The sequence below is a fragment of the Apium graveolens genome, unplaced genomic scaffold (genome assembly GCF_009905375.1).
Source record: "Apium graveolens cultivar Ventura unplaced genomic scaffold, ASM990537v1 ctg2964, whole genome shotgun sequence".
Taxonomy (NCBI): domain Eukaryota; kingdom Viridiplantae; phylum Streptophyta; class Magnoliopsida; order Apiales; family Apiaceae; genus Apium; species Apium graveolens.
Window position 1 is genome coordinate 54961 of NW_027417875.1, and position 27027 is coordinate 81987.

At 32.2% G+C, this 27027-nt stretch overlaps 2 protein-coding genes across 2 annotated transcripts; both read right to left on the minus strand.

Moving 5' to 3' along the window:
- Window positions 1-10880: 10880 nt before the first annotated feature.
- Window positions 10881-11867, minus strand: LOC141700846 (uncharacterized). Its single transcript, XM_074504527.1, has one exon. It carries the CDS (start codon window positions 11865-11867, stop codon window positions 10881-10883), a length of 987 nt encoding a protein of 328 aa, XP_074360628.1.
- A 7986-nt stretch (window positions 11868-19853) lies between these two features.
- LOC141700847 (secreted RxLR effector protein 161-like) lies at window positions 19854-20609 on the minus strand. Its single transcript, XM_074504528.1, has 2 exons — window positions 20130-20609; window positions 19854-19949 (listed from the first exon to the last, which is right to left on the minus strand). Exons 1-2 carry the CDS (start codon window positions 20607-20609, stop codon window positions 19854-19856), a joined length of 576 nt encoding a protein of 191 aa, XP_074360629.1.
- Window positions 20610-27027: the final 6418 nt, after the last annotated feature.

Genomic DNA, 27027 nt, shown 5'->3' on the forward strand with positions numbered 1-27027 from the left:
AACAATATATAAACTCTTGCAGATCAACCAAGACTCGAACTTCTAGGGTTTCTTGGGAGGGGAGAGAGGGGTTGCTTTCTTTTTCACTCGATAGATTTTATCTTTCTGAATACTATTGTCCACGGTCATTTCATATGATAATTATAAAGTTATTTCCAGTCAATTTGTTTTAAAAATAATATATTTTTATGACTTAATTTATATAACATGATTGAATAAAAGATGTAGATCTAATTTGTGATAAAATATAGGGACGGAGGGAGTAAATTTAAAATTAAAAAAAAAATTGGATCTACATAAAAATTAGATTTCTATAAACTGGCTATATATAATAATAGCCCAGGCCTATAAAATTGCTGAGACTTTTTATTTTCAGTAAAATGATATATAACCGAACAGGCCTATAAAATTAGTAAAACACCCGATCCATTAGTTTTAACAATACAATACCACTAGCCACCATGTCTTTTATGTTTTTAATCAGACATATATTATGTGTGTTGCTAGAGAGTAAAGTTTGAGCTTCCTATTGTAATTCATGAAATAATTTTTTTAGTCATGTTTTCATATTTATTAATTTAGTTAGCTATATATTTCTATATAATTAAAGTTACAATTTAAATAATAATTTTGATAAATATTTAACATATAAAGATAACCATTATACGAAAATATAAATAAATTAAGACATAACATATATTTAGTAAATATTGTAATATGTTTCCAAGTAATTGTCTTGTTTAAATCTATGATATTATATATAAGAATTAATTAAAAATGTTAAATAATCAAGTTCACACTAATACGAAAAATAAACAAATAAATTTTATAATGCGTGTTTATTGAATAAAAATTATATCGTTAGAGTGTATACCTAATATAATTTTAACAAAATAAAATGTTTTATTTTAGTCATTTGATCAAATTGACAGCAAAAAATTAAATAAGTCAACAATTATGGGATAAATGGAATATTGATAGATTTACACATAATTCATAAATTTATTCCAATTTTGATTTACACCAACATATTTAGGCTTATTTAGAGCTTAACATCATAATTTACTAGTTAAAAGAATCAAAATTTGTCAATTTTTCTAGAAAAATGAAAAAGGCACCGAAAAACCTTGACAATCACTATCTATTTGAATTACAAGAATTCAATTCGTAAGAACAATATTGTTTTTGCTTCAAATGTTGTTGAAGTTATTCAAACTCCAGCTTATCATTCTCCCAAAATTCTAATTTTTTCAATATTATTAATTTCTGAATGCTCACCATCATCATAAAATTCTAAAAATCTATATCAACCCATTCCTAAATCACCTTTAAACAAAATCAACTAAAATTTTTAACAAATGTGTCATTAATAAATTTTGAAAAATGTATTGACCATAGTATGTTGAGTTGGTAGTTTCTTTTTCTTTTTTGCCAGGATGTTGAGTTAGTAGTTGATTGATGCATTGTCAACAAATTGACCATAAATTTGTTTACATCAATATATACTCACTAAAGAATGATTAATATATACATCAATATATATAATGAACAAAACTACTCAAAAACAATGGGCGGTTTTCTGGGGGATGGGGGATACCAGTTGCTGGTTAATAAATCTACTCGACCACTAGAAATTGAAATGAACACTAGAAGTATAATATATGATATGTTATATGTATCAGGTATGAAGGTTCCTTGGGAGTACTACAAACTGTATTTGGGAAGAGCCATTTTTCTTATAACTTCAGATCGAGACATGTATTGCAGAATAGAAAAACGCTACTTGAATACACATTGTTGCGTCTGCATGCGCTACTGCACTGTGTGAAACCCCTGCCCTGCAAGACAAAAGACAAAAACGTCCACTTAGATTAACTATTCATTTCTCAACGCTTATCATTTTTGTTAGAAAGGCTTAAATTTCCTCAAGTGTGTGTATAGTAATGACAGATAGAACTTGAGCAATTGTTTTGCATGAGTTCTTTTAAATATGTCAAGTTGTAGACAGTTTGTTAGATTCATTTTCTCTAAAAATGGCATATAGTTGTTAGATCAAATATTTAAGTCTTAATATAGATATATATAACTAGTAGCTAGGAAAGATTGATAAATAAGGAAACAAAGAGTGGCATTAAAAACCTATATAAACATAGGCATCTATCTACCTTCCCGTCATCAATGATAGATGGTAGTTTAGAAGAAGACGTGTAACGAGTCAAACTGTCCATAAGCTATTTGAGTTTGTCTTGTAAAAAATACGAATTTGGCTTGAAAATTATCGAGCCTAGCTCGAGCTTTTCAAATTTTCAACCGAGCCGAGTTTGAGATTTAAATTACTCGGATAGAAAGATTCACAAGCCTTATCGAGTCTCTATTATTTTTAATTTTTTATTATATAAATATATTTTTATATATATTTAATATTTTTTATATATTATGTATTTATTATCGAATCGAACTCGAGCCAAACCGATTATATTTCGAGTTAATATTTAGTAAAATTAATTCGATTTTTCGAGCTGAACTCGAGCCTACCAAACTTTTTACGAGCCGAATTTTGAACTTGAAATTAAAGGATCGGTCGAGCTCTCGAGCAGAACTCGAACCGAATTTTTTACGAGCCGAGTTTCGAACTTGAAATTAAAGGCTCGGTCGATCTCGAATTTGAGCTCTCGAACTATATTAATTGAGCTCGAGCCGAACCTGACAGTGTTCAATTCGGCCCGGCTTGATTACAACCTTATTTTGAAACCTTCTTTCATTAATGGAGCGGTGCATAACTAGCACACAATAATCATTTATGATCCCTGATATTCCTTTACAAACACACAAATAAAACGTATGATGAATAATACTAACGAGTGTATGTTAATTATATTTATTTAGCAAAGAAAAATAGATTAAATAAAATGAAGCGGATGGCTCCTCATTTTCAAGAAGTGTAACATGCAGAGCTGTTATATACTACCAGCAAGAGTACCGTGCAAATCATATCATAATTCATTTAATTATTTATTTATTGTTACGAATTAATCGTTGATACGATTAACACTTGATATATTATTTTTAGTATTTTTATATAAAGATCGATTATTACACGAAACTCTCATATATCAACTTTATATGCATCTTACAGAATTCCTTATTTTGAATATTTATTCTTTTTACATTTATAACAACTTCCAATAGAAATTTCTTCTTTAATTGTTGATACGAAATAAAAGATTTTTTCTTTTAAAGGACGTACCTATTCTTTGTCACTTGTTTACATAACTTAAATTGTATATTTATTGAACTAAGTAAGCCTAATTTCAATTACTTTTGACTATTCATCAAATAATGCTTAAAAATCAAAATTGCGAAAAGTTGATATTCAATTTATTTGTGTTATTCAATCTTAAAGTTGTTATATCGTTGTTGTTCAATATCCCCACAAATTGCATATTCTAAAAAAACTCACTTTACCCACTATCTGGAAAACACTAATATTTTAGTGTAATGATCAATCATGTTTCACTATCAATCATGTGCATAAAGATGATATACAATTTTGGTTGTGCTATTCAACGTTAAAGTTACATATATGTTAAGTGAACTTGGTATGCTGTTTAATATCCCACAATTGCGTATACTCAAAAAGCTCATGTTTAAGCACCATAATTCTTTGGTCAACACTAACATTTTATTGTATTGATCAATCATACTTTACCCTCATTTATCTTAAAAAAATTATTTATGTGCAATATAATCTGCACATTCACATTAAACATTACATCATATATCTCTTTATGAAATTCTTGAAATTTTTGGTGTTATGTAAGATTCGAACACCTTAACTAGATCGTATTCATAAATAGTGATAAAATCGATCAAATTTTCTTGTCAATCATTTCATCTCAATCTATCTAATGTTGTCAATTGGTAGCTGTAATAATCTATTTAATAGTATAAAGCTTAAAGCCTTTTTCGGCATTCAATTACTAAAATGTTGTTATAACTTTTACATAATTACAGTACTCTGTCATTAATTTATGGTATTATACTTATATACCTACATAAATACGTATTATCAGTGTATACATACACACTTCACACATACTGTTGCATACATACACACTTCACACATACTTCATTCAGATTTGAATTTCTGAATTTCAAAATCAGGTACATGTATTCATCTTCCATATCGGGGTCAATTTGAAATTTGAATCGAAAAAATGTAGGTTTTCCATCTCAAGACACCTACATCCTCTTTAATTCAAAATTTTATCTATACCACTGCTTTTTCTCTTTCATATTTTTAGGTGGTTTGAATTTTATTACAAGGTCTGTGATAGGTAAACAAAGAGCATATATATACGCTCTTTATTTAACCCATATAGTTTTTATTAATTCATGTTTTGATTCATTCTACAGAACTATATTCGTCCGCGATAAGTAATTGTCATGCAATGTTTCAAGTTTCACTTATATCCATCTATATATGTGTTAGTGTGTGTGCCCTAAAGACAACACTATTATATTTATGTTATGAGACATTTGGATTATTAATTATGATTCTATGGATTATTCTTTAGTAATTTATTATATCTTTATTTTTTGCGATAAAATGTTAGATTAATAAATGTCCTTGGAATATGATATGTAAATCTATATCTTTATATCTTTAAGTACATGACTTAGAAATGAGATTATGAGAATAGTATTGATATTGCTAAAGATCCCTAGTCAAGTATTATTGTTAAGGGACGATAATAAATACGTTGAGACTAGTGTGTTTGTTGACTGATGATCACATCTCACTGATCATAGGTATGGTGATACTAAAGTCAAAACACAGGCACATGTATTAGATACATAGTGTTGGATTGACCCATTGTGAGATACTACATGTCTAAAGTGTCATAAGTTAATCTCACAGTGATAATGATGTATTGGTCCTTAGACCTGAAATCATAATATTTTTATACGAGAATTAATATACTTTGATACTATTAAAAGTTATCCTTGACCAGGTAATAATAAAAGTGGGCATTGGGTATATTATTAATCGTATGAGAAATATGAACGATCTAGATGGGATTTAGCCCTCCTATATTAAAGGAGTGATATTATTGGCCTCTTGATCGAGTAAGACTATAATATGCATGGTCGTGCTCAAACACTGATTTTTTTAATAGTTTACTCATTGATCAAGTAAACAAGGATTAAATGTTAACTGAGGATGACACAATGCATGCCTCAAGTTTGATCTATAATATAAGGCTAAAGAGATTATATTACATTGTATATTATTCACGAAAGGTTTAATTGAATCACCAATTATTATTATTACTTGGGGAGTAATAATGTATTACTAGATGTCACTCATTGTTTATAATTTTATTATTAGAAAATAAAATTATTGCCAACGTAATAATAATATAAAGGGTCACATACAAAGAACGTTTAAAACGGAGTGTTATTTAAATTATGATTTTAAATATTTTATTAGTATTAATTTGAATTTAATTATTAAATTAATTAAGTGAGACTTGATTAATTGTATATTAGAATTCGAGTTTAATAATAATATAAACTCGAAATCAGAATGGGTAATTTTAGAAGCCCAATAGGTTTAGGTTAGGCCTTAATACTCTCTCCCCTATAGAAACATTAAGATGTATATTTTTAGGATTACTGGTTACATCACGTTTTTTCTAGCAGCTCTACATCTTAGAGAGGCTAGAGAGAGAGAGAGAGAGAGAGAGAGAGAGAGAGAGAGAGAGAGAGAGAGAGAGGAAGAAGCAACCAAATCGGCTAATACCGGCTCCGGAGATCGTTGGACGATCGGATGTTCGTGTGGATACCTTAGAGATCAAATCTTCGCAAGGAGGACTGTTGTGGTTCATCAAGATCAGGACTTCCATTACAATCAGAAGGAAAGTTTTATTTAAGGTACATGATCCTATTCTCCATAATTATCCAGTCATTATACATAGATCATGCGGTAGGGATTCAAAAAATTTTGTTTTTCGTTGCGTTTTATTGCTTGAATCCCTAACAATATGCTCTTTGTTTAATTATCATATGCACAATGTTAAGTGTTTTCCTGTAATAAGCACTGCTCTTTAACATTTGTTGTTGTGCAAAAAAGCCACTCGGTAACACATCTTTCGTTCCTAATATGGAGGTGTGATATTTGTTTAAAGTTTATACATAATTACCCTAATTGTATACATTTATGATTCCCTTAGTTGTATAATATAACATTGTGGTCTGTGTACTTTTGTTTGGTAGGATATTAAGAAGGATTTTGGTGGGAAGAATTTAAGAAGCACACAGAACTCGAAAGTAAGGATCACAAGTGGGGGAAAGAACTTGGCCAATTACATGTATAGTTTTTTGAAACAGGTATGAATTTTACAAATCTTGGTAGAAATTATCAAACAAATATTCACTTTTCATATGAGATATTTGTGTCTTTGAACTGACTAATCCAGCTCAAAAATCGCTTCAAGTTCCATATATCAAGTAGCAGAATACAAGTTTGGAATTTGAGGAGCATACAGAGCTCGAAAGTAAGGATCACAAGTAGGAGAAAGAACTTGGCCAATTACATGTATAATTTTTTGAAACATTTATGAATTTTCTAACTCTTGGTAGAAATTAGCAAATAAATGTTCACTTTTTATATGAGATATTTCTGTCTTTGAACTGATTAATAAAGAACAAAGATCGCTTCAAGTTCCATATATCAAGTAGCAGAATACAAGTTCGGAAATTAAAACTTTGTAGCATTTTCCTGATACAAAATATTAGTGCTTAGAATGCACTATGATCATAATTAGAAATTATTAATACAAAAATCCATTTTACAAACAAAAGTTCTATTATTCATTAGTGTCATATTATTTTTCCCTAAAGAGTTTAGTCTCTTTGAATTAAAGATTGTTCGGATCTCCAAAACTCACTATTTTTAAAACTCCACAAGTCTCCAATTTTCTTCATCGAGGCTTTCTGGATTTTATAAGTAAATTTTCCTAAAATTCACATACCATAATTTGGATATGTCTTATCAACAATAAACTATTGTTAACTCAATATTCAAGGATTTCGTTTATCCACAACTTACCTCCAAATTATATTACAAATGCACCCCCCCGTCATGATTCTTAATGCCAGCACACGTCGAGAATACCAGTGCAGCAATGCCGTAATACCATTTATTTTACACTTGGAAACACATTTTGCAAGAAACATATCCTGATACATATGTTGATCCTGATTCATATCCTAATGCTGAGAAATCCTGATTCATATTCAAATCCTGATGATGTGCTCAGCATCAGGATTTGAATATGATACAGGATTTTACAGCATCAGGATATGAATCAGGATCAGGATATGGTGCAGTACAATTTGGCTTTATAAATTAATAGCATTCATGTCAAAACTTCATTATTGTCAGTCAAATTTATACTCAAAGTATTATACTAATTTCTGCATAACAGATTTATGTTGTGTTGGAAGAAAGGATCTTACTCAAACTCACACAAGACAATTTAGGAGAAGAAATGTATTACTTGAAAAATTACTTGATTACAAATGACTTGGTACAAGGCTTTATATAGGACTCCATAGAAAGATCTAGATAACTCTTAGACTCCAATAGACATCACTTGACCAAGATACATGTATCTGAAGATTACATGTACCTACACCAATACATTGAACATAGAAAAATACTAATACATGTACCAAGATTATTCTAGAGACTCCCACACAATTCTATTATTTTAATAGTCAAAAATATATTATTTATTTTTAACACCCCCCCTTAATTTTGACTATCCCAAGTAGACTTCGAAATTTGTTGAAGGCGTCACTTTTGAGAGGCTTTGTAAATATGTCACTAATTTGATCTTGGGACTTCACATAATTCAACTCCACTTCACGCCTTTCGATACATTCCCGAATAAAGTGATATTTTGTATCAATGTATTTGCTCCATTCATGAAACACCGGATTTTTGGCCAAAGCTATTGCCGACTTGTTATCAACCAATACTTCCGTGGACTCATTTTGTGGCATGTGGAGCTCTTCCAAAACTCTCCTTAGCCATATAGCTTGACAAACACAAGAACACGCCGCCACATACTCCGCCTCACAAGTGGACAGGGTAACAATGGGTTGTTTCTTTGAACTCCATGAAAAAGATGTGTCACCAATAAAGAATACATATCCGGTGGTACTCTTTCGATCATCAATGTCATCGGCCCAATCACTATCATAATAACCAAAAAGTTTGAACTCATTTGAGTAATGATACAACAATCCATAATCCATTGTGCCTTTGAGATAACGAAGAATTCTCTTGGCCGCCTTCATGTGTGTTGTTATTGGAGCCTCCATATAGCGACTAATAAGTCCAACACTATAGAGTATGTCGGGCCTCGTGCATGTCAAATATCTCAAACTTCCCACAAGACTTTTGAAATATGTAGGATCCTCCTTCTCACATTCTTCAAATTTCGACAACTTCGTTCCACATTCAATGGGGGTGCTTATGGCTTGACAATTTTCCATCTTGAATTTCTTCAAAATCTCCCTTGTATAGCTTCCTTGTGATATTAGTATTCCATCATCCATTTGCTTTACTTCAATGCCAAGATAATATGACATAAGCCCAATATCGGTCATCTCAAATTCTTTTATCATGTCTTGTTTAAATTTCTCAAACATTCTTGGACTATTTCCCGTGAATATTAAGTCATCCACATACAAGCACGCAAGAAGAAATTCTCCATTTTTAGCAACCTTGGCATATAGAGCATGTTCATGAGGACACTTGTAAAATCCTTGAGCTTGAAAGTATTTATCAAGTCTACTATTCCAAGCCCTCGGCGCTTGTTTCAATCCGTACAAGGCCTTCTTTAACTTTAACACTTTTCCTTCTTGTCCTTTTATGATGTATCCCAATGGTTGCTCCACATACACGGTTTCTTCAAGAACACCATTCAAGAAAGCGGACTTCACATCCATTTGATGAATTTTCCATCCATTTTGAGCCGCTAATGAGATGATTAGCCTTATAGTCTCCATTCTTGCAACCGGGGCAAAAACTTTGTCATAATCAACTCCATGTCTTTGATTGTAGCCTTTGGCCACCAATCTTGCCTTATATTTTTCTACCTTACCTTGGGCATTCTTCTTCACCTTATAAATCCACTTTACACCAATAGCTTTTTGTCCTTTTGGAAATGTTGCTAACTCCCATGTGTCATTCTTCTTTATAGACTCAATCTCGTCGTCCATTGCTTTCTTCCACCTTTCATCTTGCACGGCTTCTTTGAAGCTTGTTGGTTCGGTTTCTGCTAGAAGACAAAGAAGTGTTAAGTCGGAAATAGCGGGAACCTCTTCCGTTTCATCGTATATTTCTCCAAGACTTCTATAATATCTTGGTGGTGTCTCGTCATCATCACTTGAAGAAGATAAAGGAGTTTGTCCATCACTTGTTACTCGTGGTGATGTAGGAGGAGTGATATTTTCTTCACTTTCTTCATCAACAAATGGGAAGAAATTATAATCTTCTTGTGTGTTGCTCCAATCCCATGAGCTCTCTTCGTCAAATACAACATCTCGACTAATAACAATCTTTCCATTGATGGGGTTGTAAAGTTTGTACCCCCTTGCTCTTGCATCATATCCAATAAACACATTCTTTTCACTCTTGTAATCCAACTTTGTTCTTAGCTCATCATCGACGTGTGCATATGCTATGCTTCTAAAAACTCTTAAGTGAGCAATAGATGGTCTCTTTCCTTTCCATGCTTGTTCCGGAGTTATGTCTTTAACACTTCTCGTGGGACATCTATTTGACAAGTAGACGGCACAATCTACCGCTTCGGCCCAAAATTCCTTAGGCATATTCTTGCTCTTTAGCATACTTCGAGCCATGTTAAGAATGCTCCTATTTTTTCTTTCGGCGACTCCATTTTGTTACGGTGATCTTGGAACCGTTACGGGTCGTCTAATACCATGAGCTTCACAAAATTTCAAGAACTCCTTTGAATTGAATTCACCTCCTCGATCCGAACGAATGGCTTTTATTTGATACTTGGTCTCTTTTTCAACTTGGGCTTTGAACTTTTTGAAGCATTCAAAAACTTGAGACTTCTCTTTGAGAAGTACACCCATGTCTTGCGGCTAAAATCATCAATGAATAATAAGAAATAGCGATTCTTATTAAAAGATGGAGGATTAAAAGGCCCACATACATCGGAGTGAATGAGTTCAAGTGGCTCCTTTGCTCTTGACATAGATTCCTTTGGAAAGCTCTTTCTTGATTGTTTTCCGAAAAGACATCCTTCACAAATTTGGTTTGGATGGTTGATGTGAGGCAATCCATTCACCATATGCTTCTTTGATAGTGAATTTAGTCCATCAAAGTTCAAGTGCCCAAACCTAAGATGCCAAAGCCAAGAAGAATCTCCAACACAAGCCTTAAGACATTTTGCAACATCATTTTAAATTTTGAGAATAAACATACGATTCTTGGTCATAGGCACCTTTGCAATTAAATTATCATTAAAATCTCTCAAATTGAGAAATCCATCTTTCATGGTGATGGTATAGCCTTTCTCCATTAGTTTCCCCAAACTCAAGATATTATTTTTCACGCTAGGCACATAATAAACACTTGAAATAAAATTATGATCTCCATTTTTCAAGCGAATTAAGATGTTACCTTTGCCTTTGATGGGCACTCCTGAAGAGTCTCCAAAAGTGACTTTTCCATTCACTTTCTCATCAAGATCCACGAATAAATTTTTATTGCCACACATATGATAACTTGTGCCGCTATCAAGATACCACAAATTATCTTCACAATTTACTTCTCATTTATGTGCTAGAAGCAAAGTGGGCTCATCAGCATTGCCTTTATCTTCAACAAAATTAGATTTCTCCTCCCCTTGATTTTTTGAAGCGTGACACTCGGAAGCATAATGACCAAATTTTTGACAATTATAGCATTTAACATTTGACTTGCCATACCTTGGTGTAACTCTTCCTCTTCCACGGCCTCTTGAATTTCTTTTCTCGTACAATCTTTCATACTTTTGACTTTCCTCCCTTTGTTGGCCATGACCTCTTCCTTGTCCATATAGAAATCCTCTTCCACGTCCTTGTCCAAGACCTCTTTGGCTCCTCATATACCTTCCATTATTATCTTTAAAAGATAACTTTGATTGTAAGGCTTGTTCAATTGGCTCCTTCTTTAACATTTTTTCTTCATGGGCTTGTAATGATCTCATAAGCTCACCAATAGTCATTTCATCTATATCTTTAGACTCCTCAATTGCCACAACTTTGTAATCAAATTTAGAGTTAAGTGAACGAAGAACTTTTTCAATAACACGAACATCACTTACCTCTTCTCCATTGCTTTTCATTTGATTGACAACAGTCAAGACCCTTGAAAAATAATCCGAGATTGATTCGGATTCCTTCATTCGCAAAGCCTCAAATTCGCCACGAAGTGTTTGTAGCCGAACTCTCTTTACTTTAGCATCGCCACTAAAAGAAGATTTGAGAGTATCCCAAACTTTCTTTGACGTTGTTGCGGAAGCCACTTTTTGTAACATAGAATCATCCAAACATTGATGAATGATCATGATCGCCTTTTGATCCTTCTTTCTTTGGGCTTGAAGTTGATCTTGTTGAACTTGATTCAAATTTGCTTCATTTTCGGGCACCTCCAATCCTTTCTCCACAATTTCCCACACATCATTTGCTCCAAGGATCGCCTTCATACGAATGCACAAATTCTCATAATTATCTTTGGTGAACTTTGGCATTTGCCATTGAGACATTCCATTTGCCATGATCTCCTTATTCTTTACACCACACAAGCCTTCTTTGAAGACAAGTAGAAGTAGAACCTTTGGCTCTGATACCACTTTGTTGGAAGAAAGGATCTCACTCAAACTCACACAAGACAATTTAGGAGAAGAAATGTATTACTTGAAAAATTACTTGATTACAAATGACTTGGTACAAGGCTTTATATAGGACTCCATAGAAAGATCTAGATAACTCTTAGACTCCAATAGACATCACTTGACCAAGATACATGTATCTAGAGATTACATGTACCTACACCAATACATTGAACATAGAAAAATACTAATACATGTACCAAGATTATTCTAGAGACTCCCACACAATTCTATTATTTTAATAGTTAAAAATATATTATTTATTTTTAACATGTTGTACCTGAAGGAAAGTTTGTGGAATAAGTCTGCATTTTGGCTGATCTGGAATCTAATATCTATTTTGTAGTGAAGTTATTAATGTAATTTTTTTCATTATATTAGTTGGCTACGGCCTCAGACTAGGAATAACTAGGAATTTAATATCTATTTTGCAATGATGTGTTTGAGATAGATAATAGTCATCATTAGACTATATTTTTGTAAATTGCGTTTGGAATTATACAAAGGGAAATATAAAGGGTGTGTGCCGATTAAACTATGTAAGACATTAAGGTGTTGGTAATTTATTACTTTTGAGTTTTGACTATCGAGTTAAATAATACATTAATATGAATTTAGTTAAGTTTTAGTCACAACTAAAGCAGTTTTATCTGTTCTGGAGAGATAGAGACCATGGAATGTTGCTTTTGACTAATAATTGTTTTGAAAAAATGGTTTATGAGTTGAAGTGAATGTGCTCATTTATGCCTCATTTGACATTGCTCTCTTCTATATTCCATTCCCAGTTAACTCTTTAAAAAATATCTCGGAATAAGATTTACAATTAGACAAATATACATGCATTATACTATTCAAAAAATATATGCTTATTTTTTATGGCAGTATGCACATAAACTATCAAAAATTAATCAAAATACGATTTATAAAAGAATTTTAACTCGCACCATGTGAAGCGGACAAAAAATCCTAGTTAAAAATATTAGTACCTCTAAATCTCAAATATAGTACTTTTTTAATGTAAGAAAAAATAATTATTAAAATGATATGTAAAAGTCAATGGTTGATGGATATATACTACTGCAATCTTAAAAGATTATAACAATAATTTCGTTATCTGGTATGTTTCCAGAGGACCGTCAGTGATGTCGTAATTTAGCGTAGATACTGAGTAGAGACAATATTTAAAACAAACTTAAAAAATATTAACAATTATACATAGATGTTGTTATTTATTGTAGATTATACTAAAAGTACAAGATAGGTACCCAAATTATATTTATGGTGGCTAATTTATTCTTATACATATATATATATATATATATATATTACTATAGAAATTGAAATTACATTAATAATCAATTGGGCTCGATTTTATTGGTTCGGCGGCAACCTGAAACCATAATTTAACCATTTAATATGTTCGATTTTTATCTGCCTGGTTTTGGTTTTAAATCAAATTTATATGGTTCAATTCTCTTTTTGCCTGTTTTATTAAAATTTCATAACTCAAGTGTTTGGCACAAAATTGAAAGTGTAAATTTAATTTCACACATTAAATATTTTATTTTTAGACATGTCAACAATACTTTTTAATATCAATATTACATTGAGCGCATAATTGGTCTCACGTTGTATAACATAAATAATTTTACATAATGCCATAAAAGACGTGTGTTAATCTAGTTGTCAAGACATCTATTATATATAATACAACAATACAGGTTCCCTGAATAAATTTAATCATAAATACTTTAGTTAATATTCATAATATATTCTTTTGGTACTCATTCATTATTATGTTTTCAATGCCTATATTTATTTTAACTAATTACTATATAGAAAACTTTAATCATTAATACTTTCTTTAATATTTTGTAAATATTTTTCAAACATTAATACATCGTTATTAATGTTGCATTAATACTTATTAATACATCACTAAATATATGTATTCATAAATATATATATTTAAAAATATTACATTAATATTTCTCTCATCCCATCATTCATTTATAAAATCTATTAATGTTTCATAATTAATATAAATATCTATCTATAACTCATTAATATATAGTGATTAAAAATATGTGCATGCATACATTTATTAATATATACACACTTATACATACATGCATATATACATACATAAATAAATGCATACATACATACACACACATATACATTAATGTACATATATATGAGTAATATTTTAGGTAATGATTATATTTTATGGTATAAAATAATATTGTATTTATCTTTGATCTAAATTTAAATTCTGAATATTAGTTCAAACATTATTAATTATCAAATTAATAATATAAACAAGTGAATTATGAACGGCAAGTAAGAATAAATATTAATATTTTTAATTTTTTATTTTACTAAGAGAGAAAAAAATTCTAATTTGAATTAGATTTTTATTTGAATAGTAAGTCTATATATAATAATAATATATAAAATAATTATATGTGAGAAACTTGATTACAAATCATGTTATTTTATGGGTGATGGCCCTATATAATTAAAATAGAAAAAGGGCGGTCCAAATTGCTGAATTCGAGATGGAGGCGACTAAAATGCAGGGAAAATAACGAAAAATCAAGTGTCGCATCAACTAAACACGTCACACCAAATAACATATCTCCGTGTCACGCAAAATTAGATTTCGAATCAACTATAATATGCGAAAATCAACAACACGCTAAACAGGATCCCGTATAATTTTGATATATTAGAGATAACAGTGTACACGTGAAATGTCGAATGGTACTCTAGGATGGGGTAAATATGTATACAAGATATGACACAAGGTTTATATCTATTCCAATAAGTTTGTGTAAATTATCATTTGATTCCTTAAATTATCCAACAAAGCTATGAGTATAAGAGAATATTAAAAAGAATAACATCGACTGAAGACAGTGGAGAATTAATGGTGCTAATTGAGATGTTAATTGACTAAGTTCATTCAATGACTCTAAGTTCATTCAATGACTCGTAAAGAAGAGGTTATCAAGTATAAGCATAAATATGGATAAGAAAGAGAAGAGAGGATGAAGCACCCGGAGAGAGTTCGTTAGAGGCGGCTATGACGAAAAAAGTAAGGAGATGAGGTTGAGTGGAGAGATGAGTACATATTTTTGCATATAATAAAATAAAATAAATACGCTATTATGGTTAGCGCTTTAGGTGGGTATTTATTAAGACAATAAACCGACAACATGTATATCTGATAAAGTTATAACCAAAATGAGTATATTGGCTATTTTCTCTTATTTATAAATAATTGACAATCCATTTTAATGGTTATAGAGTTTATTATTACAAAAAGATTGTTGTTTGTCATCAATTTTATTGATTTTCATCACATTATATCAATGATAATTTATCACACAATTTGATGACATATACCATATATTACATTAATACTAATATTTACATCCACTAAATAGATTTACAATATTAATATTAAAAAAATCCAACTGAAAAAATGTATGTATTAAGCATGCATGTGTAGTTAAACCATTCGTACCTCTTATTAAAAAAATTGTATATACTCATGTCATACTTTAATTATTATATTTTTATGGTTCAGTTCAAATTCACACAGAAGTAATAAAATAAATAATTTTCATGTATATAAGTATAATACAAATTTGTAGTGAAAAGAAGTGTTGTATAACTAATCAATCACATTTTTAACATAAAAACAAACAAAATAATTTCTATCACATTTCTAACATATAAACACAAAAAATAATTTTCGGATATCAGTATATACTTTATACCAAATTGATACAGCTGATCAAGTCAATACTTTCAAGCCTTATAGACTTTAATCTTTATTATTTTTCTCTCTCACTTGTCAACTATAACTGATGTTTAACTATTTGTTATACTAGTAACCAGTTTTCGAGATAGATATTAGTACATTCCTCTTTATTATATCATTCTTTATTATACTTACCATTAGACAAGATGTTATCTGAGTACAAAGTGTTTTAGAGTATTAATCGTTTTGTCAGGGAAAATGTGATCGTGAAAGGGAAATAAGAAAGGAAAGCATAATATTGGTCATTTATAATAATCAGTACTAGTTGTTTCAATAACAAACATGATTATTTTACTAGGCATGTTATTATCCCAAACTCCGGTAACTGCAAACCAGATTCACATATATCAATAGATACATAAATAAATAAATAAATAAAATCCTAACAATGTTAAATTATTTATTTCCTCTCCGTTTTCATAGCTTCTCCCAAAAACACACTTTGATTTAGTGGATTGAAGAAGAAATGCAATATAAATTTACACCCAAAAGGGTGTTTATAATATAATCTACAAAAAGCAGCTAAGATATGTTATACCAATAAATTATCAATAGAAGTGGCCTACATTAACATGCCAACTGATAAGATAGTCTCAAAATTCTCATCTCATTCAATAATGGAGGTATAAGCTTCAAAGCCAATCCCTGATAAACAATAACCGAAACTAATTTAATAAGGGAGCTTTCTCTATTTAGATGATGATGATGATTATGATGATGATGATGATGATGATGATGATGATGATGATGATGATGATGATGATGATGATGATGATGATGATGATGATGATGATGATGATGATCATAATAATAATAATAATAATAATAATAATAATAATAATAAAGGCAACTCTCATATTTCCTATAATAATACATTGACATATCATTCAAAATCTTAAGTTCTGATAACTTAAGCTCTGATAACTTAAGTTCTGATATCTTAAGTCCTGACATCAGTATAAGTACTGATTTCCAGTTAAGTACTGATTTGTCCTGTTTAAATAAGATCTGAAAAACTAAACACAAATCATATTAGCCATGACATCACAAATATATCTAACAGAACGGATGATCAAATAGCCGAAATATTCACAAAAAGTCTAAACAGCGGGAAGTTTGAATATTTAGGTGGTGAACTAGGTATAATGAAGAATAAGATTGTTGGTGTTGAGGGGGAATGTTAAATTACAACACCAACAGGTGGACTGATCTGGTTTCCTACATTTCAGGTATTACTTGGTCAATTAGTTAGCAGTATTGTTACGAAAAATAAGTTAGTGGACTTGGTGTATAACTAGTCCCTGGTTTTTCTCATTCTAGTTAGTATTGTAGCCTGTATATGTAGGCATTGATTTATTTAGTAAAATATAGCAGTTGCAGCTTTCTTATTATATTCCATTTTTCTTTCTGCAATTCTCTTGTTTTGTTCAACATGTCCCATTTGTATAATATAACAAATGGATATCACAAATTTACATTTGTATTGAATACTCCACTAAAAATAGGTTTCACAAAAAAACTGGGATACACCATTCACAAATGTGTGCCTTGTTAAAAATTAGATACCCAAATTTCATGGTTATTGATGCAGGATAAGAGTTAAAAATAAGATAAACGTGTATTTGCAAGTACCCCACGTTATATTTAATTTTTTTACTAATTAATTAAAAAGTACCACGTCCGGAGAAGAAGGTTTTGTATTATGTTAATGAAAATCTTGGTTAGGGATAGATTATTGGGTTACATATTAAATCTAATTTAAAAATATTCAATTACAAAATTATTTCAAATATATGAAACAGATATAGACGTGTTGAAGATCATATCGAATTTCGAATAATTAAATTAAATTATTTTACTATTAATATATATAATTTAAAATTGGTATAGTTAAAAATGAGTTGAGTTTTTGAGTGGTGATATAGGCATAAAAAAAATTATCACAATTAATAACATAACAAGAAATAAATTTAAATTTAAGGGCAAATAAAGTGAATAAAATGGCTATGAAGTTAACTAATATTCCTTGTATATTTAAAATTTGCAAAATTTTCATCTCTTTTTTATTTATGCAAAATAGATAAATTTGTATTAGGAAAGTATCGAATCACCGACCTATTTCTTAAAATTTCATGTAAATACTATTGTGGTACATTGAATATTAAGTTTGTTTTAAAAAATCTTATTAGTTAATTCACGATTTCACTCATAAGCAATTTTTTTCTTTGAACTTTTAAGTAAATAAAATATTAGTTTATATTATTTATATGACTCAATTTTGTTTAGATTTTCCAATTTTATGTATAACTATGTATTTAGCTACAATCTCGGTTGAGCGAATCAAACCGACCCTCTTTTGGTAGATTAAACAACTTAAAAATTAGATAGGGGTTGGATTAAAAAATAAAAATTAAACTTAAGGGGTTGGTTAGGCATTTGATGTTTTTTTTATCCAACCCAACTAGATTTATATTTCAACTTTTGTTTGATTGTTTAATATGTATTTATATATTATGTCTGACTATAATATATTTTACTTCTATTTATAATTACATATTATGCGTGTGAATATTAGTTACAATATAATAAATTATATTGTTACTCAAAACTGAATATTAAAAATAAATTAAAAATTATAACTCTTTTAATTATTATGTGTACGTTAATATTTACATTTACTAAACTCATTGAAGTAATTTAAGCTGACTCAGCCCAACACAAATCGAAAAACGAAACGATTAGTGTAGTTGGGTTATTAATTTATTTTTCATTGGATGGTTTGAAAATTTTCAAATTAATTAAATTAGACCTAATTGTAAAAATGCTCACACAATTATTAATTAATCAATCACAAATTACATTTACAAAATAATTAAAATATTAACTTAAATAATTTAGAATATGTAATTTTGTAGAAATCGGGAATCAATTATATATTCCGATAATTATAAATTAGTTGGAATAAGTAATTGAATATTAACTGAAATCAATTATTAGTATATCTTTAATAATTTTATTAACTTAATTATACATATATAATTATCATGTGGTAAAACATATTTAAAAATAATATTTAGTTTTAAGTTATGTTTGTTCGTCGTGCGTGGTGTTGATCAAGATCTTATTTGTAAATATATGCATTTTGTATAATTAACTCATATATGTAATTATAGACTTTATGTTTAAAGAGAAATAATAATGAAATCCCAATGTTCGTCGTGCGTGGTGCTGATCAAGATCTTATTTGTAAATATATACATATTGTATAATTAACTCATATATGTAATTATAGACTTTATGTTTAAAGAGAAATAATAAGGAAATCCCAATATTGATTTTTTAACATAATCCTAATAGATTGTATCATATTTTCACCATATATTCTTGTATATATATCCAATTTTATATCTAATAAATATACTATTACTTCGTTAAAATAATCACACGTGTTTACATATGTACATGCTCTTATCAAAATGAAAACAAAATCTAAAAATTTACTATAAAAAATTAAGGTAAATTTGAAATATTGTTCTTTACCGTGTTTTTAATTGCAAAATTATTTTAATACATGTATAAGTTTGTTTGAGAAATTATTCTAGTATATAAACTGACATGTGCCTCGCACGGATTTTTACGATGATTAATAATATAAAATAAATACAAACTAATGTTAATTCTTCATTTGGCGTCATTCTCCTCACCTTTGAAAGAAACTCGTCCACGAGTTTTATTAAATTTAAAAATCAATGAACAAAGAGTTGATGTGTCATGGTACTTGAAGACAGCAAATTCCAACTCCATAAGCAAGATTTTCGGAAGTAACATGTGCACAATAAGATTTGTTGTTTTGATAGTCGTTTTTAATATGTTGTCAATGAAGGTCTGTTATGAATCGTATACAATATATATATAGCTGTGTGTTTATATAAACTGGAGAAAACAAAGATAATGCTGAACTGCTTCTTTTATTACTACTACGGTTACATTATATAGACTTAAACAACAAAGATTAATAATTGACTCCTACAAATTAGGATCTAAACAGAAAGTCCTGAACAAACTACATCACTAACATATTTATTCTGCAGCACTCCTACATTATCTCCATGCTGGATTGCCACAACTGCCAGTAGCTAAAGACTCGCACAAACACAGCAACAGTTCTTTTGTTCAAATTAAATCCCAACAGATTCCCCCTTAATTTGAACATGTCTGAGCACAATTGTAGACTCCAAGCAAATTCCTCATAAACTCAAACTTAACAGCAGCCAGTGGTTTAGTAAGTGAATCTGCACGTGTTCTTCCGTTCTTACGTGCTTAACCTCGATCTCTCCATTCTCCACACACTCGCGTATGTAGTGATACCGGATATCTATATGTTTGCTACGACCATGGAATACCGGATTTTTAGCCAAATCAATCGCAGACTGATTATCAATGAACAAAGTAACTGGACCAACATTAATTTTTGCAATCTGAGACAACAACCTTTTTAACCAAACTGCCTGGCATGCTGCAGCAGTCGCAGCCATGAACTCGGCTTCGCACGAAGAAAGTGCAACGCATCTTTGTTTTTGAGACGCCCACGTTATCAAACTATTATTTAGGTAGAACACCATGCCTCCTGTGCTTCTCCTATCTTCCACGTTGCCGGCCAGGTCACTATCTGAGTATCCGATCAACACCTCATTCTCCTTATTGTGCAAATACATCAGGCCAAACTCGAGAGTCCCTTTCACATAACGAAGTATGCGTTTTGCTACAGCTTGGTGTAGTATAGTTGGCCTTTCCATGAACCTGCTCACAATGCCCACCGCATACGCCAAGTCTGGTCTGGTATTGACGAGATATCTCAGGCCACCAATTACACTTTTGAACTCAGTGGGATTTACTTATGTACCTCCCTCGTCCTTGCTTATGACTTCCTTGGGATGCATAGGAACCTTAGTTGGATTGCAGTGCAACATACCAGCTTTATTAAGTATTTTCTTCGCATAACCAGTCTGTTTTAAACAGATGTAGCCTTTTCCCTGCTCAACTTCTATACCAAGGTAGTAGCTTAGCTTGCCTAAGTCGCTCATATCAAAGACTTGAGCCATTTGCTTTTTAAATTCTGTGATGGCTGCCAAACTTGCTCCAGTCACTAGAATGTCATCTACGTAAACGCCAATTACCAAAGCTTCATTTCCCACACTTTTGGTGTAAACAGCTTGCTCGTATGCACATCTGACAAAACCCAGTTCTTCTAGACATTTATTTAACTTTGCGTACCATGCTCTTGGTGCCTGACGAAGGCCATACAGGGCTTTAACAAGTTTGTAAACCAGATGTTCCTTGCCTGGCTTAACGAATCCTTCAGGTTGCCTGACATAAACCTCTTCCCTGATTTCACCATTTAAAAAGGCCGTTTTAACATCAAGGTGGTGCACCTCCCAATTACCCTTTGCAGCAAGAGCAAGCAGTAGCCTTATTGTCTCGATACGAGTAACTGGTGCAAAAACTTCATCAAAATCAACGCCCTGTTTCTGTACATATCCCTTGGCAACAATTCTGGCCTTATGCTTGACAATCTTCCCATTTGCATCTCTCTTAATCATGTAAATCCATTTCAGGTCAATGGGTTTACGTCCTGGAGGCAGTTCCGTTAGCTTCCAAGTCCCATTTCTTTCGACAGCATTCATCTCAACTTTCATAGCTTCCATCCATTCAGTCCCCTTTGAAGCTTGAGTATAATTTACAGGTTCATCTAAACCCATCAAGTACAACTCTTCGTCCTCCAATTCAATGGGTTCACTTTCATTATAGATATCACTTAATTGCCTGTATTTTCGAGGCTCGACACTTGATTCTGAACTTGCAACAGAACCAGCAGATTCCGGTGACCTTTCGGTATCACTTCCAGAAATTGTGTCAGACACATCATCGATTGTGGTATGATCACTGTAGCCATCACCTTGGTTGGATGTTCTTTGAGTGGAACTTGCTGCTTCTTCTCCATTTTCATTGAGCTCATTGGATGTCACCAAATTATTCATCGCCACAGTAAAAGATCCCAGTTGTGCATTAATCATATCTTTCGAGCTTTCTGACCAGTTCCATGCTTTCCCCTCCTCGAACACAACATCTCGACTTACACAAATAGTTTCCTTCTCTGGATCATACATTCTGAATGCTTTTGTGCCAGCTTCCTTTCCGAGATAGACCATTGTCTTACTTCTGGAGTCTAGTTTTTTTAAATTTGCAGTTGGAACCTTTACATGAGCCACACAACCAAATACTCTGAGATGTTCAACATGGGGTTTTTCCTTCGACCAAGCCTCATAGGGAGTAATTCCGGTTACAGCACGAGTCGGGAGTCTGTTAATCAAATATGTGGCATGACGGACGGCTTCCCCCCAGAAATAATTGGGTAAATTCATTTCCTTCAACAAGCACCTCGCCATCTCAATCAAGGTTCTGTTACGTCTCTCCACTACACCATTCTGCTGGGGAGAGTAGGGAGCTGAAAAATGCCTGACTATTCCTGCTTCTTCGCAATACTGAGTAAATTCCCTGGAAGTAAATTCCTCTCCGTTATCTGTTCTAAAAGTCATGATCCTTTTTTCTGGACTATCTTCAACTAAAACACGAAAACGTTTAAATGCATCGAATGCCTCACTCTTATTTTTTAAAAGATACGTCCACATTACTCTGCTATAATCATCGATTAAAACAAATACATATTTGTTACCTGCTGGAGTACATGGCGTGATAGGTCCACACAGGTCACCATGGACTAGCTCGAGTGTCTTTTTGGCAGTGAAGCTTGATTTTTGAGGGAATACCTTTCTCGTTTGCTTCGACATTAAACATCCGGTGCACACATCGTTAGTTGGTTGAATTTTAGGCATTCCAAGCACCATGTTTTGAGCACTCATAAGTTTCAAGGCCTTAAAATTGATGTGGCCCAAACGTGAGTGCCACAGCCAATTTTCGTTGTCACTCCTTGCTGCAAGACACATTGACTCACTGCTGTTTATGATGATTTTGTACAGGCGATTGGGCGATCGCTTTACCTTCATCAATAGATCACCCTTGTCTTCGTGTACCCAAAGATTTTCACCTTTAATAATTATCCTGTACCCATTTTCCGAAAGCTGTCCAAGGCTAATAATATTACTTCGAAGTGAAGGAATATAATATATCTCGTTCAGAACTCTGCTTTCTCCGTTCTTGCATTTCAAAATTATAGATCCTTTACCCTTTATTTGAACCATCGATCCATCGCCAAATTTCACCTGTCCTGTTACCTTAGTGTCTATCTCTCTGAACTTTGAGAATTGTCCAGTCATGTGGTTACTGGCACCATTGTCCAAGTACCACAGATTTGACTCTATCTCTTTCGTACCTTTGTGGTTTAACCTGGGCATTACTTGCTCTTCATTGATCATTAGTGTTCCGTTCTTTTCTTTCGTGCTTTCCACCACCAATAGTGCAGGTTCGTCGTCTGGAATCTGTATCATGTTAGCTTCCTCCTTAATTTCTTTTTCTCGCCTGGGTTTCTTACATTCAACTGCATAATGACCATAGGCGCTGCAGTTGAAACAGCGAACCTTACTTTTATCTCGAGCACCTCGATTGTATTCCTTACTTCTGTTCTTTTGTGAAGTATCAGGATTTCCTTTATTTGAGCGTCTCATCCATTCATCTCTTGTTAGCAATAATTTGCTCTCGTCTTCCCTTTCACGTTCAATCCATTCCTCCCTAGTCAGCAATAATTTTCCTCCCCCTGTCTCGGGTTGTCCTTTAATTCTCTCCTCATGAGCCTTCAGCGACCCCACGGTTTCCTCCATTGTCATTACACTGAGATCCCCGAACTGCTCTATAGTAGATGCGATTTGTAAAAATTTAGAGGGTACCGCTCGTAGTAATTTCTTTACCACATAGCTTTCTGTCACTTCTTCTCCTAGTGCACGTATGTTTGTGACCAGGTTGTTCAACTTCATGGAGAAGTCATCCACTGATTCTGAGTCTTTCATTGTCATGGACTTGAATTCTGCCTTGAGTGTTTGAGCTCTTGCAGTCTTGACTCTCTCCGCTCCTTGGCATAATGTCCTAATTGCCTCCCATGCTTCCTTAGTTGTCTCCTTGTCCGCAAGATAAAGAAGAACGTCTTCTGGGATACCCTGGTATATTGCTGCCAGAGCCGTTTTATCCATCTTATCGTCAACCGTCATTGATTTAGGATTCTTAGGTGATATTGCATCCCAAACGCCATGAGCCTGCATATACACCTTCATTTTCATAGCCCATGTTGTATAATTAGCTCTTGTCAACATGGGATAGTTCAAGCTGATCATTCCATCTTTGTTCTTACCCGTCTCCATCGACTGTGCCTTAGGCATGTACTTGGGCATAAACAGATTCTTCTGGCTCTGATACCAGATTGAAGGTCTGTTATGAATCGTATACAATATATATATAGCTGTGTGTTTATATAAACTGGAGAAAACAAAGATAATGCTGAACTGCTTCTTTTATTACTACTACGGTTACATTATATAGACTTAAACAACAAAGATTAATAATTGACTCCTACAAATTAGGATCTAAACAGAAAGTCCTGAACAAACTACATCACTAACATATTTATTCTGCAGCACTCCTACATTATCTCCATGCTGGATTGCCACAACTGCCAGTAGCTAAAGACTCGCACAAACACAGCAACAGTTCTTTTGTTCAAATTAAATCCCAACAGTCAATACCTAAAAAATTAACATATTCCGCGATATTGTTCTCGCGACTTGCAACTTCTTCACCTTTAATAATCTTGTCTACCTCTTTATCTTCAATATTAAAACACTGAATAGACGCTTTCTCAACCTCTTATTTTTCCATATTTATGAGGCACTTCAAGAATCTGATTTTTTCCAACACCTAGGCCAGTGGGTTTACAGGTTTAGGTGGAGGATTATACCGCACACCAAGTTGATCCATAATTACTTTTAATGTTGTTTGCGCATCTTGCATTTGTAAACTCAAATCTTCCAACTTATTTTTCAAATTTCATAAGCCCGGATTATTTTTCTCAATATAAGTATCAAGACGGTTGTTTACTTCGCTTGTATTAACCATTCTATATGATTCAGGATCAGTTTGGCAAGTTTGAAAAATTCAAGGGCTGTTTGAAACTTTCAGGAAGCTTGTGACTGTTTTGTAGCTTTCCGACGGGTGCTGGTGGCTGCTAGAACAGTCTATGACGGCTGATGGTGGCTTCTCATGTCTATTAGAGACTACTACAGGTGGCTGTTAGGGCTGTCGGTAGGATGCTGAGAGTTTTTTCTTTCTTTTTTTCTAGGGAATGTATTTGATAAAAGGTTAGGGTAAAGAAACAGTGCTCTTGATACCATTTGATGCATGATAAAATTAAAAACAAGTAAAATGATAGATAAATGTAAATTAAGCGCAAAAAATCAACGTCTAAGTGATCAACCGAAGAGTAATCACTGTCCCAGAATTTCACAACCACAGAATAAAGATTTATTAGGATCGCAACCTTTAACAAGAGAATTTTAATAATAATCATTTTTTCCATAATGAAATTTACATAAGATTATATAAAAAAAAACCTAAATTTTGGTGAACAGGTAAAATCTTAAAAAAAAATAGTAAACAAACTCCAATTGATAACTACTACCTAATAATCTTATCTAATATATATAATATTATCTTTAACCAAATATATTTAAATCTATTACTAATTTATAGTATAAAATAAATACAAATTAATACTCTAATTTTTCGTTTGGCATTAGGTATCCTATTGATTATAAACAAACCCCTCAAATTCAAATGGGTTTTCTATTTAGTATAAATACCCCTCAAATTCAGATTGGGTAGTTTCATTCTTTTTCAAAAAATGGTAAAATGTTCCAAAAGCCTGCAAAATCTGATACAACTTGCTCTCCAAAGAAAAAAAACACTTCGGCTTAAGTTGATCATCAAGTTCTATTATACTTGGTTCCACCTTCTGCTTTAGTTTTAGGTCAATCAACTTTCATGTTTGTGTAGGTCATGATATCACCACTATGCCTGCCCTTTAGTCCTCGCAACAACTTTAGGCTGAGTAGATATTAATTTTCCTTACTCATTAGTCATTAGCCTTGCTAAACTCTTACTCAGCTCTCAGGAACTTTTCATAAACAAATCCAGCATCTTCCATGCAGCAGTTTCATCATTCAACAGGAGCTTTGGATAGTTCAACAATATTTCCTCTGAACTTCACAAGATGCACAAGTTTCTAAGCATCTGTACCACCTTCAATCACTGTATCAGCCTGCATTTGAAATTGCAGGTTTAGTCAGAAACTGACTTGAAAGCGATTGTGTTGCTAGAGGTTGAATGATCAGAGTTCATTGTCTAGACCGTGATGAAAATATCAGAGTTTGTTGTTTGGAATTTCCGGTCAGAGTTTGACATGTTAATTGCATAAACATGGTATGTTTGAGATAGAAACAGTGATAGATACTTCACTCAGCATCAACTGACTTCTAGAATTCGATGCTCGACATCTTCATGAATGCTTTTTTGAGTATTCAGAGTATTTATTTTCTGATGCTCCCCTTGAATCCATGGCTTCAGTATTATCATAATTCCAATCATCAGATTTTGAGTGTGTTGGAGTTTTGACTAGATTCTAATGATGTAGATTCTGATCCATTTTCTGATGATTGAGTTGAATGAATTAGTGCTTTGTTGCTCCCCTTCAACTTGTGCATCTCCATGCACATATGAACTATCATAGTATTTAACAGTTCATCAGAGTCTCATAGATTACAAGAATTTGGAGAATCAGAGTTTGCAAGAGTATCAAGTGTCAAAATACTCCCTCCGTCTCACTGGTTTTGTTACATTAGGGGACGGAGGATCGACACGCATTTTAAGGCTCCCGTAAGACATGTTTTCTTAAATAATTTAAATACTTTATAATAGCCTTAAAATGTGTGTCAAACATGATGAAAAAATATGTAAAAAATCCAGTGGGACGAAGGGAGTATCATAGATCGATACATCATTTTCAAATCTCAGCTTCTCATGTTTTCTTTCATCATCTAAGCCATGGAGTATTACACGAGCACAAAATTACTCTCCAAATAATTTTCTTGGACCTAATGTTTATGGTCTAAGGAAGAGGCGTTTGAGCAATTTAAGCAAGTTGTTGGTGGTGTT